The sequence below is a fragment of the Rhinolophus hipposideros genome, assembly GCF_964194185.1.
Source record: "Rhinolophus hipposideros genome assembly, chromosome: 12".
NCBI lineage: Eukaryota > Metazoa > Chordata > Mammalia > Chiroptera > Rhinolophidae > Rhinolophus > Rhinolophus hipposideros.
In genome coordinates, this window is record NC_138058.1 from 51117267 (window position 1) to 51134801 (window position 17535).

The following is a 17535-nucleotide window of genomic DNA, read 5'->3' on the forward strand; positions in this document are numbered from 1 at the left end:
TTTGCACAGATCTATACAGTAAAAAAAAATCCAGTGAACTGTTTACTTTAAATGGATAAATTGCATGGTATGTAAGTTGTGTTTTAATAAAGTTGTTTTAAAAAATAAAGGAGTAAATGATAGGCAAAGATTTCTTAAGACACAAAAATCAAGAACCATAAAAGTTAGTGAATTGGACTTTATTAAAGTGAAAATCTTTTGCTCTTCAAAAGACATTGTCAGAAAAATAAAAAGGTAAGCCACAGATTGGTAGAACCAATTTGAAATACATATGTCTAACAAAGGACTTACATCCAAATATATAAAGAATTTTTACAATTTAATTTAAAAACAACCTGGTATTTTTAAGTGGGCAAAAAATTCAAACACTTTATAACAGAAGATATGCCAATGACTGAAAAGCACATCAGAAGATGCCCAACATCAATAGTCATCAGAGAAATGCAAAAAGACCACAGTGAGGTACTACTATACACTTATTAAAAAGACAATTAAAAAGACTGATAATACGTAATGTTGAAAAGAATGTGGAGCAACTCCTTGTGGGAATATAAAATTCTCACTTTGCTTGTGAGAACGTAATTTGGTGTAAATACTTAGGAAAGAGTTTGGCAGGTTTCTACAACATTAAATAGAAACTAGCTGTACTACCTAGCAATTTCACTCCTAGGTTTTTACCCAGAAGAAATGAAAACATGTCCATACAAAACTTGTTCATGAATTTTCATAGCAGCCTTCTTTGTAACCGCTCCAAACTGGAAACAATCCAAATATCCAACAAGTGAATGGTATACAAATTGTGGTCTGTCCATACAACGGAATAATACTTAGCATAAAAAGGAATGAAGTGGTTATATATAGAACAATATGGATTCATCTCAAAAACATGAGCAAAAAAATCTAGACACAAAAGATTATATATGATTCTATTTAGTATTCTAGAAAAGACAGTTCTGTAATGATAGAAAGCATTGGTTTCCTGGGGGTAGTAGTGGTGATTAAAGGGGAGGGGACACAAAGAAATTTCTTATGGTAATAAAAGTGTTATTTATCTTGATTATGTTCATAGTTATAAGTAAGTAACTACATAAAATCTCATCAAAAAGTACATTTAAAATAGGTGTATCTTATTGGATACAAATCACATGTCAAAGTTGATTTAACCAAAAAATTATAGTCACTGATAGAAGTAATCAAATCAAAAAATAGTAATTGGATAAATTCAAATTAGTACTTATTTTTCAATTAAGCATCTTTTTGAAAGTTAGGGTAGACAATATTTAGTGTTGTAAGGTCTTGGCAAAACTATTACTCCCATACACTACTGATGAGAGTTTAAACAAGCAGACTTTTTTAAAGAAAATATCCATTGATATTATAAATATATACCCGATGACAAAAATCTTTATCCAGGAATCTAACCTACAGAAAATTTTATACAAGTTATGAAGTGTTGTATTGAGTATTCTTGTATGTGTATCAATTATTAGTAAAAATAAAACAATAGAAGAATAGAATGAATAAATGAAGTAAAAGGGGACGATATGGATTCATATAGATTCTTTGTCATTACTGGTAGAACAAGAGCTTCGTGTGCCACAAGAAAGCCTGGGTTAGAGAAGATAGCACGCATAAAGCACTTGTGCTGCATACCCAAGTGTGGTCATTGTCTTGAGGAAAAGCGCTGTAAGAGTATGATTGTTTGAGTTGCTAACAACTAGCAACTTTTTTCACTACTTTTACCTTAAAGAATGATTGACAAACTATGATTATTCAGACGTGTGTATTTAACAGACATTTCTAAAAAATGAATGAAGTGTGGTGGTGGGAATAAATAAAGTGTACCCACATGTCACTTCAAGGAAAATAACTGGCAGTATTGAAAGTGATAAAATTTGAACTTTCAAGTGAAATTAGAATTTTGTGAAATTTGCATCCACTCCCACAATCAGTGATGGTACTAATGGATTTGGTCTTTTAATATTGTATATTGAAATGTATTATATGTGTTAACATTCAGAAGATCTGTAAAACTCAATGGACCAATATTTTCTAAGTGACCAAATTCATAATACAAAACCACACATGGGTAAAAGATTCATTCAAAGTTCAAAATAGTCCAATGGATTTTAACGTAACAGCATAAAAATGATATGTTTTCAGATTCCACGTTGCAACTAACCTTTAAGAAACTACCATTTGTTGAATTTCGGTATAATACCATGAAAGGTATTTACTGCATTCATAGGAACTATCCAGAATAGGCAAACCAATAGAGATAGAAAGTAGATGAGTGGTTGCCAGCGACAGAGGGGAAAAGTAGACTGGAGAGTGCTGCTAATAGACGTTCTGGAATTTGACAGTACTGATGATTGAACAGCTAGCTCTGTGAAAACCATTGAATAGTACCCTCAAAAAGAGTGAATTTTATGGTATATGACATAATAAAGAAACTACAAAAAGAAAATGACATTCACAATTATTTGAATAGACTATTAAAATACTGCTTCTTTTTCCAACTACCTATCTGTGTAAAGCCAGATTTTCTCTATATGCTTTAACAAAACAATGTACCACAACAGATTGAACATGGAAACACATATGAAAATCCCCATCTTCTATTAAACTAGATGTAGAGATGTGCAAAAACATTAACAGTGTTATTTTTCTCACTAAATTTTTGTTTTAGAAAAATGTAGTTACTTTTCATAAAAGTGCTAGCTATTAATGTTTAAAAATTTTCTTGGTTTTAATTTCTAATATAATAAATATTGATGATGGATTATAAACAAAAGCCCTTTAGAGTCTTCAGTAATTTTTAAGAATGTGAATGAGTACTGAGACCAAAATGTTTGACAACCACTAACCTAAAGAAATCTAATTGCAAATTGTACATTATTGCAAAAGTTCTTGAATTACCTTTTACTTGTATTTGTAAGTCTTTAAAATTTCTAACTGTATCTGCCATGTTAAATTTTATGATTATAAAATGACTTATTGGCTAAAAATTTGTTTTTATTATACACCCTAACTGAATTAATGTTTTTTCTCCCAACAGGATGTAGAAAATATATTTAGTCGGATAGTAGATATACATGAACTTAGTGTAAAGTTACTGGGCCATATAGAAGATACTGTAGAAATGACTGATGAAGGCAGTCCCCATCCATTAGTAGGAAGCTGCTTTGAAGACTTAGCAGAGGTAAGTGCTTCAATTACATACCCAAACAAATCTGCATAAAAAACCTACATTTCCATTAAAATTGGAATCTTCTTGTTTCCAGCTAAAGCCATAGTATTAACTGCTGTCTACTCAGCTTTCTTGCCCATTCCTCAGAGGGTCATTGTCAACAGTTGTTTCTATTATCTTACAAAACACAGAAAAAGTAGTCACTCATCCATTGTAAAAAATCAGATCCCATGGAGGGGAGGCATTTACAGCTGACACTCAGTTGTCTAAACATAGCAAGGCTAAGGAAAGTCCATGAGTACCTCGTCAATGAAAAGACCATAGAACTTGGATATGAGGTCAAACTGCTTGTGTTCCAGTCTAAACCCTGCCACTTACTAGTTTCATGAGACCGGCGGCAATTTATTTCACATCTCGAAACCTCCATATCTATATTTGTGAAATACTGATAATTATTGGACTCAGGATTCTTGTGAAAATTAAATAAAATAACCTACCTAAACTAGTTAGCTAACCACTTTCACACGGTCAGTTAATCAATATATAACAACTGCACATTATTATTAAGAATAGGAGGGGTAAAGTAAATACTGTGTTTCCCCAAAAATAAAACCAAGCTGGACCATAAGCTCTAATGTGTCTTTTTGAGCAAAAATTAATATAAGACCTGGTGTTATATTTATTATATTATATTTATTGTATTGTATTATATTGTATTATATTATATTATACCGGGTTTTATATAATATTATATAATATAAGACCCGGTCTTATTTTAACATATATAATATAAGACCGGGTCTTATAGTAATGTTTGTTCCAAAAGACGCATTAGAGCTGATGGTCCGGCTAGGTCTTATTTTTGGGGAAACAGGGTAGGAAAGAAGTCCAGGACCTAGATGATTCAGGTATCATGGGTGTAGAAAAATGGTTGCCCTTTCCTTGGATATTTCAAATGGCTAAAATATATGAGTTTGTCCTAATAGTTAACATTGATAATCATTCAGAGACTTCTAGCTCTCACTTTGTTGTCATTCTAAAATCCACTATATCTTTTATTATAACACAGGGTTGAATTTGTAAAACATAAAAAAAGTTAACACTTTCAGGCAAAATAATATGGTAAGTTTAAACTTCACTACAGCCCCTCTACTCTTGCTTTTAGCACACAGATGTCAATAAAGCATCTTAAAAAAAGGAATATATATGACAAAACTCAGAAACAAGATCAGAAATGGAATAGACACTCAAGGTAGTGAGCTGTTGGTAGCTGGGTGTTTAGCTCTTAAGGATAATAAGGACTAAATGTGCCCATGAAACGGAGCAAGACTTCTTGTTCCAAGACCCTGGTTTTAATAGGATGCTGGGGAAATCTGCCAACCTGCTGCCTACAAGGATTTATAGAAAACTGGGGGTAACAGAATCACTACATTATAACAAATATATCTTAAAACTTAAAGTATCGCACAATATTAAACCAATATTATCCCAGAGCCTGCGACTGAAAACTCATTTCAGTAGCAGGTTCTGGTCTACAAAGGTGATCATGAAGGGATGGGAGAGAAAAAAAGGAAAACAGAAATGTAAAGCCTACCTCTAAGAAGCCTATAATACAAAATTCTAAAATGCAAGACAAATTCTAATGCTTAGAATAATACCTAACAAAATCAACAATTACAAAATAAATTCATTTTAGATGAAATTAATTTTGTACAATAGACATAAAAAGAGTTTAAAAGAAGTTTAGGATGCTTAAAGAGATAAATGAAGGCACATTATTCATTTACAAAGGAAACATTGTGAAACAAAACAGGCAAGAAGGAAACAAGAACAAGTAGGTATCAGAAGATACTAGAATTTAAATATAAGGCATTACAATAAAAACTCATTATGTAGTATAACATTTTCCAAACCTACTTCAAGGATAAAATTAGTAAATTGGAAGATTTAGAAGAATTGAGAAGTCCACTGAGAATGTGACAGAGACCAAGATAATACGAAAGATCACTTAAGAGTAATAAAGTCTACATTGAAAGGCTTCAGTATACATCTAGTAGGAGTTTCAGGACAAAGAATGATGGCAATATTTGAAGAGATAAAAATTGAGAATGTTCCAGAAATGAAGACACAAACTCCCAGATCAAAAATGAATTCCAAATATTGGGCAGGGTAAATAAAAATAAGCCCACAGCCAAAAACATTGCAGTGAAACTATAGAACATGTTTTAAACTGTGAGAGAGAAGGGAAACTACAATTAGAATGACAGGAGGCTTCTCTGCAAGAAGAGGCTAGCAGTCAGTCGAGTGATAACTTCAAAGTACTAAGAGGACATAGTATTTTCTACCCAACTAAACTTTTGTTCTAGAGTGAGTAGAAAGATTTAAAATAGTAAAGCTTGCAGAAACAAACATAGGAAATTTTCATGACCTTGCAATAGGCAAAGATTTCTTAAACAGGACACAAAAACACCATAAAAGATTGATAAACTAGACTTCATTAAATGTATGAACACCTTTTTAACAATAGATAAAATCAAGCTATAGGCTGGAGACAATGTTTGTAATATCTATAACCAATGAAGGACTCATATCCAGAGTATGTAAAGAACTACAAATCAATAACTAAAAGACAGCTTAGTTATTTTCAAAAATAGACAAAAGATGTGAGCAGGTACTTCCTAAAAGAACAAAAGGTGTTCAGCATCATTATTCATGCAATTTAAAACCATGGAGCAGTTGGAACTCTGCATAACTGGTAGAGGGGGTGTAAATTGGTACAGCTACTTTGGAGAACTGTTTGGCATATCTACTAAAGCTAAACGATGTACCTTATATTCTTCCAGCAGTTTCACTCTTGGGTATATACCAAACAGAAATGAATGCCTGTGTTTACCAAAAGGTATTTTCAAGAATGTTTGTAACAGGTGTGTTCATAATGGATAATTTGTGATATATTCATACAGTGAAATGCTATATGGCAATAAAAAGGAACTACTGATTTTTTAAAAAGGCAGCATAGTATTGAGTGAAATATGAAGACGTAATGCTGTCTAATTGCATTTGTAGGAAGTTCTAAAACATGTAAACAGATCTTTGGTCATAGAGGTTAGAATGGTGGTTGACTGTAGTGCATGAAGAAGCTTGTCTGAGGTGCTGGATTTCTGTTTCCTCGTCTGGGTGGTAATTACACAGATAATTACACAGATGCATTGCATAAATATGTTAAAGTTGATCAAATTATGGACTTTATGTAAGTTATACCTCAATTTAATAAAAAATCAGAGAAAAAGTAAGGAACAAATAAAAAGACATACGTTGACCAAGAGAGTTTACTACCCATAGGCCCACATTGCAAGAAGTATTAAAGGATGTTCTTCAGCAAGAAGGAAAGTTGTACTTAGGGAAGTCAGGAATACAAGGACTAATGGTGAGAAATGTGTTGGTAAACTTGGTAAACTATTGAATATTTGAAAAAAACAAATTTTAATTTTTTGTATTTAAAAAGAAGGGTTAAACTAAACTTTTAAGCACCAGCAATAAAAATGTACAGTGTGTAAAAAGTACACTTGTATTCAGGATAGGAAAACTGAACAACTTTAAACTCTTTAAAATTTAGAAGAATTCACAGATGACAAACTATGTTTGATTTTTAAAACATTTAGGAAAATCACCAAAAGAATAGCAATACTGCTTATAGATTATAATTACAGATAGGGAAAAAAGAACTATAGTTATCCATATGAAAAGAAAAAATGTCTTCCCTAGCTCATATCATACACAAAAAGTTCTCAATAGATTAAAATCTAAAAAAGAAAAACAAAACTTTAGTAGTTCAGAAGAAAATGTAGAACATATTTATGACTTTGAGATAAAAAAGAGTTTCTTGAAAGAACACATAGAAAGTGCAAGCCATAAAGAACAGATTAAAAGTTTAAAACTATTCACAAAAAGACAAAGTTATGAGAAGCGCAAAAGAGTGAAGTTGAACTCTTTACACCATATACAAATATAACCTCAAAATGGAACAAAGACCTAACGTAAGCTAAAATTATAAAACGCTTAGAAGAAAGCCCAGCTAAATCTTCATGATCTTGGCAAAGGATTCTTAGATATATTACACCAAAATCACGAGCTACACAAGAAAAAAATACATAATTTGAACTTAAAATTAAAAACTTTTGCGCTTCAAAGAACACTGTCAAAAGTTAAAAGCACACTGAATGGGAGAAAATATTTGCAAATCATATATCTGATAATAGTGTAGTATTAGTGTATATAAAGAACTCTTAGAAAAAGACAACCCGGTTTTAAAATGGGCAAAGGATTTGAGCAGGAATTTCACCAGAGAAGATACTCTAATGGCCACCAAGCACATAAAAAGATGCTTACATCATTAGTCATCAGTGAAATGCAAAACCATTATGAAGTACCAGTTCACACCCAGTAAGATGGCTACAACAAAAATAAAAAGGAAAATAAGTGTTGATGAGGAGGTGGCGAAATTAGAATCCTCATACTTTGCTGGTGGGAGTGTAATGGTACAGCTGTTTGGAAAACAGTTTGGCAGTTTCTCAAAAAGTTAAACGTAGAATTACTATATAATCCAGCAATTCAGCAAGGTTGCATACTGTATAATTCCATCTATGTAACATTCTTGAAAGGAAAAACTGTTGCGATGCAGAACAGATTAGTGGTTGCTAGGGGCTAAAGAGTAGGTGGTGATGGGAGGGAGGTAAATATATCCTTGTGGTGATGGGAGTATTTTGCATTTTACCACCTCAGTGTGAATAGCCAGGTTGTGATACTGCACTATATTGTACTATTGCAAGATGTTACCACTGTGGGAAACGGAGTAGTGTCATGTAGGATCTTTCTCTATTATTTCTCCTAACTGTGTATGTTTCCAAATAAAAAATTTACCTACCAAAAGATACATTTATACAGTAGAATATTATACAGAGTTAAAAGTAAATGAATCGGAAGGAACTGCATGAATCAAAATGGATAAATCTTGAAAACAATTTTGAATGTAAAAAAGCAAATTGCAGAAGAATATATACATTATACTTATATAAAATTTGAAAACACCTTGTTTCTTGATACATATGTAATTATGATATAAAAACTACATGAAAATTCAAATTCAGGATAGTGATTTCCTCTGGCATCAGCATGAGAGGAGATAAGTTTGTGAAAGGAAGTCCAGGAGATCAATTACATCTATAGTGTTTTATTTCTTTAAAAAAAAAAATCTGAAGTAGGTATTATAAAACGTTGCTTTTCTGAGCTGGATGGTGAATATAGTAATGTTAGGCTGTTCTCTGTACTTTTCTTTATGTTTAGAATATTCTAATTGTTACACACAATTATGTATATTGATAATTGAAATTTTAATGAATTTTATAAGTATTGCATTTTAACCAGCAAACTAATCATAAAATCATCTATTAACTTATAAATGGATTCTTAGAAGTGCTTGCCACAAATTTATTCTAAAAAATATTAGAACTTGGATTCCCAGTTGTTAATTTTTTTCTCTCAATATTAGCTATTCTAATTTTTTTAATTTTAATTTTTCAATTATAGCTGACATTCAATATTATGTTAGTTTCAGGTGTACAGCATAGTGGTTAAACATTTATATAATTTATGAAGTGATTCCCCCTGATAAGTCTAATACCCACCTGGCACCATACATATTCATTACAATATTATTGACTGTATTCCCTATGCTATACTTTGTATTCCCATGACTATTTTGTAACTACCAATTTGTACTTCTTAATCCTTTCACGTTTTTCACTCAGTTCCCTTAACCCCCTCCCATCTGGCAATCATCAGTTCTCTGTGAGTCTGATTCTGTTTCGTTTGTTCATTTATTTTGTTTTTTAGATTCCACATGTAAGTGAAATCATATGGTATTTGTGTTTCTGACTTACTTCACTTAACATAACACCCTATAGGTCCTTCCATATTGTTGCAGATAAAATCTCATCCTTTTTATGGCCAAGTAATATTCCATTGTATATATGTACCACATCTTCTTTATCTAATTGTCTATTGATGGACACTTTATCTAATTGTCTATTGATGGACACTTAGGTTGCTTCCATATCTTGGCTATTGTAAATAATGCTACAGTGGACATAGAACTGCATGTATCTTTTTGAATTAGCGTTTTAGATTTCATTCAGACAAATACCCAGAGTCTGAATTGCTGGGTCATAAGGTAGCTCTATTTCTAACTTTTTGAGGCCCCTCCATACTGTTGCCATAGTGGATACACCAATTTGCAATCCCACCAGCAGTGCATGAGGGTTCCCTTTTCTCCACATCTTTGTCAACACTTGTCATTTGTTGATTTATTGATGATAGCCATTCTGACTGGAATAAGGTGATATTCCATTTTGGTTTTAATTTGCATTTCTCTGATGATTAGTGATGTTGAGCATCTTTTCATATATCTATTGGCCAATTGTATGTCTTTGGAGAAATGTCTATTCAGGTCCTTTGCCCATTTTTTAATTGGATTATTTGTTTTTTCTGATACTAGCTATTTTAGAATGATAATACTAGGTACCATTTATTCAGTGCTTATTATGTGCATACCTAATTGTAAGCGCTTTACATATGATACCTCATTTAATTCCTAAAGCAACCCCTTGAAGTAGGTATTATTCACATTTTCCAATGAGGAAACTGGCTTAGAAAGAGTAGTTTGTCAAAGGTCACACAGCGAATAAGCAGCACCATCAGAATTGGAACTCACTGTGACTCTAAAGGCATGCTTGTAAGCCACTATGCTGTCTAGCATTTCATATATTTCTCATAAAGATTCTGTAATATACTAGAGTTTATTGAAAGGGTAGGAGGGCAAACATTATCTGCTGTATATGATAATTTCTAGAGTTCAAGAGACCTAAGATATGAGCATCTAACCACATTTTCATTCCTCTGTCTCATATACTCTATTCATACCTGACTCCCTTCTGTTGTTTATGTTGAAACTGTCCATTCCTGAAAAATCTCAATGGGTTGGACTGTAATTTCCAATGTTATATTATTATAGAAAATAGTTGGAAAGACAAATGAAGGAATTGAAACTGGGAAATGAACTAAGAGCCAGCTCAAGGATTCAGGATGACTTGGAACTTTATGTGCCATATTGCATTTCACAAAGAACAGAACTCAGGTCTTCTAATTTCTGACCTTGTGTCATTATTATTCAATCTTTAAAAAACGATCTGAGAAACATTAAGCATAGTTAATCCACAAATATCACTTGTTCTTGTCATTCTCTCTTACTTCGTTCTGCTGTATTCCTCCACTAGATGTCCTCTTCTTCCTTCTAGAATTACCCTTCATAGAAATGAGTTCTTGCTAGAATCTAGAGCACCATATTCATAATATATTTTTTTTTCAACCTGGAATAAGGCGCAGGATGGAAGAGAGTAGAGATCCTACCTCCTGCTAAAATCAAGACACCTACTCTATTTTGCCTCAGGAATCATCAAAACCAGTAGATTCTACTCTTTTAGATATACCAGTACACTTGTTCGGTTTATTAATGATTGATGATGGTAAAAATTATTGGCAATTTGGATTAAATTGTTTGGTGAAAACTGGAAAAATGAATTTTAGATGATATTAACTGTTACCTCTGGCTTACAGAATGTGAAAGTAAAAGTCTACCACTAAGAAATGACCATGAGAAAGTACATGTCTGGCACCAGTATTCTAAATGTTTGTACTTTATCTGGTTGTAGTTATCTGTGTTCTTTGATTTTTAGGTTAAGCCTGTTTGTTTTCCAAAACCAAAAGTCTGCCCGTTCTTATAAACATGTTTGTTGATAATACTCTGCTAGAATCCTTTGTTGAGGTGTCATAACATATAAGAATCCCATTACTCATCGGAAAGAATTGATTTACTCTCTTACTTGAGAATATTAGATTTATTCTGTTAAAATTATGATAACTAGCCATGTAATTTTGTTTTGAGGCTTTAAAGGAAATATATAATTGTGCTGGCATAGATGTGCCTATAATTTAATCTTTCTGAGTTTATGAGGTTTTTTATGTTCTACCTTGGAGAAAGATTATTTATGTTTTACCCTCTTTGTTTCCTAAGGAACTGGCATTTGATCCATATGAATCATATGCTCGAGATATTTTACGACCTGGTTTTCATGATCGTTTCCTTAGTCAGTTATCAAAGCCTGGAGCGGCACTTTATTTGCAGGTATAGTAATTTTTAAATCAATATATATGATGTCTGAAAAGTAAACTTAAAAAAAATTAAATCACTTTGTTTTCTAGTCAATAGGCGAAGGTTTCAAAGAAGCTGTTCAATATGTTTTACCCAGGCTGCTTCTAGCCCCGGTTTACCACTGTCTACATTACTTTGAACTTTTGAAGGTAAGAAAAATATTCAAGTGTGATGCAATTTTTTTACCAACTTTTTTGTGAATTATTATATGTGCACGCATGGACATTAGTCTGTATCTATTTTCTTGTTTTAGTTGAGAAGCAAATGTAAATGAATCTGCAAAAGAGGGGCATATTTTCTCCAGTTTAAATGGTGTATTTTAAAGCAGTGATCAGATAGTTTTTATCTTGTGCCCTTACGTTTTGTTTCCATGGTCAGTTACTTGGAAACAACTCATGCATCCAAGTCTGCATTTTGGGACCTCAGCAAATTCAGGGACTTAGATAGTGTGGGAATAAAGGCAAATAGGGAATATTAATTACCCAGTTTTCATAGCTGAAGTTTGCAAATATCTCTATAAAACTGCTAATTGCTACTTTAGAAACAGTGAGCTGTATGTAATCCCAGTAAAAATTCACCATGTGATCACAGTTCAAAATACTCAATTTAAGAAGCGCAGACCAAAAAGAAAGGGTTTTGCTTCCCCTCCAAAGGGGGAAAGGCGGGCGCCTTTCCTTTTCTTGCTGTACATTGAAATTAAGAAAAAGGGAACCTAACTCTATATAAATAATAATTCAGTTGTAATTCAAAGTTATTTACTTTTAAATATTTTATGTATCTAATGATGTCTCCTTTAGATTATGGATAATATGTCTCTAAAAACAAAATTTTTTCAAAAATTTTAAATAATGGATGAGATAATAAAGATATTCTATTTACCTTTACTGAACTAGCCCCATAAAGATAAAATTAAGGCATGTACTAATACTATTATTATTTCTTAAGCTTTAAAAGAATGTTTCATTAAAGAAAAGTTCTATTTAATATCATGATTTTGTTATGGACAATGTATTACTAGAAATCATGTTTGTAGTTTGCAGGAGCACATGATGAAATGGACTGTCTGTAATGAATCATTGAATGAATAGAAGGACTCTGAATTTGGTAAATTGGAAGAACTCTCATCCCTACATTTTCTTAGGTCTCTTTACATTGTAGTCATTTGGACTTCAGTTAGATTTTTCAAGTAGGAATGTTTGATTTGGGAAAGGACTAAGGGAATTAAAGGATTTAATCACCAGGTAGAATTACAGATCTCTTAGCTCTCTGTTCTAGACTTCAAACAAAATACCATTCTTCACCACCAGGTAATATAGGATGATTATTTTTAAGAGAATAATCAAGAGGAAGCACTTGGTGTGTAAAAATCATTCCTTACCAAGAATTCATTATGACAAACCATAGTCATGGGACATTTGCAAACAAGTTTGTTATATAGAATCCTTCATAATGGGATTTTTAAACCAAGACTAAGGAAACTCTGAAGAATTAAAGGCCATATGAAACCTCAAAGCAGTTATTAATTTATAAGTGAGAAAAGAAGCTTTGATGAAGGTACAGAAAGCTGTAAAACCTAATCATCTTAATATAAGAGTAATTATTTACTCCAAGTGCAAGCAAACTAAAAATTTTTTAATTGGTGGGTTAACAGTTTTTATTTTGTAAGTGCATCGTTCAGAAATTTAAAAGATTTCTATTGGTTTAAGCTTGGGTATCCCTGGTTCATATTACTGCCTAGATTTTTGAGAACTAGACTGACTTGAAGTATAGTCCTTCACTTTTCCCCCTTAACATCACAAATTTACACAAATTGTAGCCCCAAATGCTTAAGTACGGGAATTGTGGGAAAGGGTTAGAGATAAAAATTTAAAACTGAATGGTGCAGTGAGTGGAAACCTTAGGATCAAGAACTAAGAAATATTAAAAGTAGATTTTTTTTCCCCTCCCAAAGTAGCCTTTTTTTTTTTTAATGCTACATAAAGCAAATTAGAAAAGGCAACTGTGAATTGTGCTACCTCATACAGTTTAAACACCTACTCATGTCCTTCACAATAGTGTGCCAAAAACTCTTTGTAAAGAAATATGCTGTGTAGATCCTTTCTATGAATATCTTGTATGCACTTGTTCATGGCTTTGGTTTGCTGCTTTTCCAGTTTGGAAGCTGCACAGTATCAAATATCTTCTCTAGATCATTTTTTCTCTACTTTTTTTTAATTCATGTTTTGCATCTGGTTTAATTGCTGTATGCTTAAAACCGTTTTTTTATACTGCCCATGAACAGATGTCTTAATACCAGCAATAAGAGGATATTTAGAAAACATAATTTCTCTCTGAGTCTTACAAAAATACTCCCAGCAGAGATCTCTTTAGCTTTTATTCCCTTGAGTGAACTAGCTTTCTAAATTTAGGAATTCTTATCCAGAAATGATGGGCTCAAAGCAGTGAGCCAAAGTGGTATATCTGACCAAAAATGTTGAATATCTAAAGTTAAGCATAGGATAGTGTAATTTCAGGAGCCATTATAAATAAACAGCTGATTATTGTACTACAGTTTTTTTATTTTAAATCAATTAAACTACTGTGAGGTGCTTTTATAGTTTTGGTAATTTTCTCTCTAAGAACAAAGAGATGGTTTTAAAAGGTATTTTATTTTCATGAGAGATCCTAACACTTTTTAGTGTTGATTTCCTGTATAAAGTTTGACTCCTTTCTACCCTTTAGATTTTAACTTGCTTTTGCATTATTGTTGCATTTTTTCACCATTTTTCTCTCATTTCCACTCCTTCTGGAACTCCAGTTACATGTATGTTTAACTACTTTATGTTGTTCCACAAGTCTCTCAGACTGTTAATTTTTCTTAAATCTTTTTTTCTCTTTGTTCTTCAAATTGGTAATTTCTATTGATCTGTTGATAGAGCTAGTTATTATACTTACTCTAGAATTTCCATTTGGATATTGTTTTATAGTTTCCAGAGATTCCCTATCTGTCCACTCAATAAGACCATGTTTTCCTTTAATTCTTTGAACATGATCATAAAAGCCACTTTGAAGTCTTTCCTAAATCCAACATCTGGGCCGATTTGCACTCGGTTTCTATTAATTGACTTTTTTCCCTGAATATGGTCTCTTTTTTGGCTAGTTAACAACTCTGAATTCTGTTGTGCTGAGGATTGAGAGGATTGTTGGAAGTTTTTTTTTTGGTTTGGGAGTTTTGTGGGTTTTTTGTTTGTTTGTTTGTTTGTTTTACTGTTGATGTTTTTACTCTAGTAGGCTGTTAACTTTCCTGGACTCAGCTGCAGTTTGTCTCTTCTGTGTTTTGAAGCCGCTGATATCTCTGTTCACTTTTTAGAATTTCCATATGCTGCTTTTTTTAACCTTAACACTCTCGGGTCTTCCCTACACATGTGTTATTTGACAGTCAGACAGGTGTTTGGACAGAGATTAGGTTCAGATTTGGGGGCACTGTCTCTGTGGTTCCCTTATACCTGGAGACTCCCCCTTATTTCCAGCTGCTCTGCCAGCCTCCGGCTCTGTATCCTGGCACCTTAAACCAGGCTTCACCTTTCTGCTTGAGCTGTGTACAATGGGGAATAAACTAAATTTTTAAAAAGCAGCAGAACTCATCCTATTACAGCTCTATTTTGCAATAGTAGATTCTTCTTTGGTCTCAGCCTGCTTTATTTGTCAGGCTCCCTGGGGTCTTCCCATGGAGGCAGAGTTTAGCAGTCAGCCAGGTATTGGGGTAGAGTTTACTCTCAGATTTTGCATCCCAACCCTTCTGCAGTTCATTCACTTACAGATTTTCCCCTTAAATTTCCTCTTAAACTCTGCTCTCTTTCATCCTTAGCCTATAAAGCTACTCTTTTCCTATCATTCTTCCTCAGTGTCGCCATGGGGTGTTGGGAAATTCCTAATTTCATTCACCATGTACACTTTCTAGTTGCAGTTTTTCAAGAGTAATCATGCTACTAGCTTATACTTTCTTTTAGATGGTTTCCAGTGTCTGTAAATAGTTATGTTTTATATTTTGTACTGATTGAATAGTTGTTATCTGCAGGAGGGTTTTCAAGACTTCTTCATTCCACTATTACTGGAAGTTCTTGAATTTGTATAATTCTTCAGTATTTGTTTTGGCTGTGGTGTCTACAATTAGAGGAGGGGAAACAGTGAAGGGATGCAGCTCAGATTCCTCAGGAAGACAAGAGAGCTGCTAATGTTAGAAAATGTATTTCAATAAATTCAAAGAGGAATAGCTGGATCCTATTTAAAATATGATTTTAATATTGGGCATGGTTAAACATCGGTTGTATTTATTTTTTAAAAACTGTTCTTACTTTTCTTGATCATCTTTTATCTTTTCCCTCACCTGGATGCCAAAATTTTTGTGTTTTCCCTTCTCTTGGTTGAATGTATTTTTAAATTTAATATTTGAATTCAGTAGATAAAAGTGTTGTTGTAAATATGCCATTTACTTTTTCTAAAACCTCATAATATTGTCTTATTTCTTTGATTAATGCATATTTCAGACTGGAAATTGAATTTACCCTCAATCTTATGGATAAATCCATTAAAAGCCCATTTTAAGAATGAAGACATTCTACTCTGAAAGGTATACAGAAAGCTGAAGAGCAGATATTTAGCATCTACTAAGAGTGTTAAATTATTGCTTTTTTAAAAAAAACCATAGCTTTATTGAGATATAATTTACATGCCATAATGTTCTCCATTAAAATGTTTTGTTTTAGTTTTTTTATTTATTATTTTAATATATTTACTTTTATTATTATTTTTTAAAATATTTCAGCTTCTAAGCACCTATAGGGAAGGAAAATTTTTTCTCAACCCTCTTAGATTTCCTGGCTGGGTCTGAAAAGTAAACTGACAAAGACAGATTAGCAGGAGAAGAGCATATAAATTTACTTAATGTGGTTTTTACACTGCATAGGAGCCATATTGAATATTTTAAGCTGAAGGAGATTGAGAAAACAAGCAGGAAGGTCAGTAACCTTCCCTCTCCATTCTGCTGTTTCAAACTCTTTCAAGTTAAAATATTCAATATGCCAAGGTACCATTTTTTGAGGGGTAGTGTGTCCTGAACCCCATCACACCCTTCTCCTGCCACCACCCCCAACCCCATCATTTACTCATGAAGTTGCTCTAGAAAAAGCAGTGACCCCTTTGCTGTCAGGTAACAAACCTGTTACAGCAAAGGTTGATTTTTAGCAGTATGAAGAAAATCAGGAATTTATGCTGGTCTCATAAGGATTAAAGGAAATCAATGCAAAGTGGGGTATAAAAAAGGAAATAGGGAAATGTAGGCTATTTATTGTCCAACTGTTTGTTGAACAGCTTTGCTTATTTATTGTGCAAGTGCCTCAAATTCACTTTCTACAACACTCGCTATCTTTCCCTGCAAAACTATTCTTTCTATGCTCATTCTCTCAGTGAGGGGATCCACAATCTAACTGGTTGCTTAGAATAGAAACCTGGGAGTCCTCAACTCTTCTCTCTCATTCTCCACATCACATCCACTTAGTCACCAAGTAAGTCCTTTTCATTCTTGAAAAGAATCTTCTTTTGGATTCATCTTTTCTTTTCCTCCAATACTCTATCAGGGCCATGATTATCTCATCTGGATTATCACAAATCTCCTTTCGTTTTTTTGCCTTTCTCATCTCCCCTTCCCCCAACAATCTGCTCTTGACAATAACGAACCAAAGCCATCTTCCTAAATTGTAAATTTGATCACATTAGTCACTAGCTTAAAATGTTCAGTGGTTCACCATTCCCCAGGTTAATGTCCAAGTTTCTAATAAGGCTTGCAGTCATGACTTATGTACTTCTTATGTACTTCTTCAACATTTTGATTCATCACCTCTCCCTACCCCTCATCTTTCCCATCCACCAGGCTCTACTTTTCAGCCAGTTTCTCTCACTCCTGGTCCTAAAAGTCTCTGAATCACACATGCTATTTCCTCCGCCTAGTACATTCTTGTACCTCTGTTTCCCAAGGCTAATCATTCTTATCCTTTAGCCTTCAGGTCTTCTAATCATTTCCTTCTGGAAAACTTCCCTGTTA

General features: G+C 33.0%; 1 protein-coding gene across 3 annotated transcripts in view; it reads left to right on the forward strand.

Annotated features, from left to right (window-relative positions):
* The window catches only part of SOS1 (SOS Ras/Rac guanine nucleotide exchange factor 1), a 121893-nt gene that overhangs the window by 57187 nt on the left and 47171 nt on the right, over nucleotides 1–17535 (forward strand). For all 3 annotated transcript variants that reach the window (XM_081068679.1, XM_081068681.1, XM_081068680.1), the window contains exons 6-8: nucleotides 3059–3202; nucleotides 11319–11429; nucleotides 11507–11605. In XM_081068679.1, the coding sequence (XP_080924805.1) occupies nucleotides 3059–3202; nucleotides 11319–11429; nucleotides 11507–11605 (354 nt within the window). The remainder of the gene's footprint in view (nucleotides 1–3058; nucleotides 3203–11318; nucleotides 11430–11506; nucleotides 11606–17535) is intronic.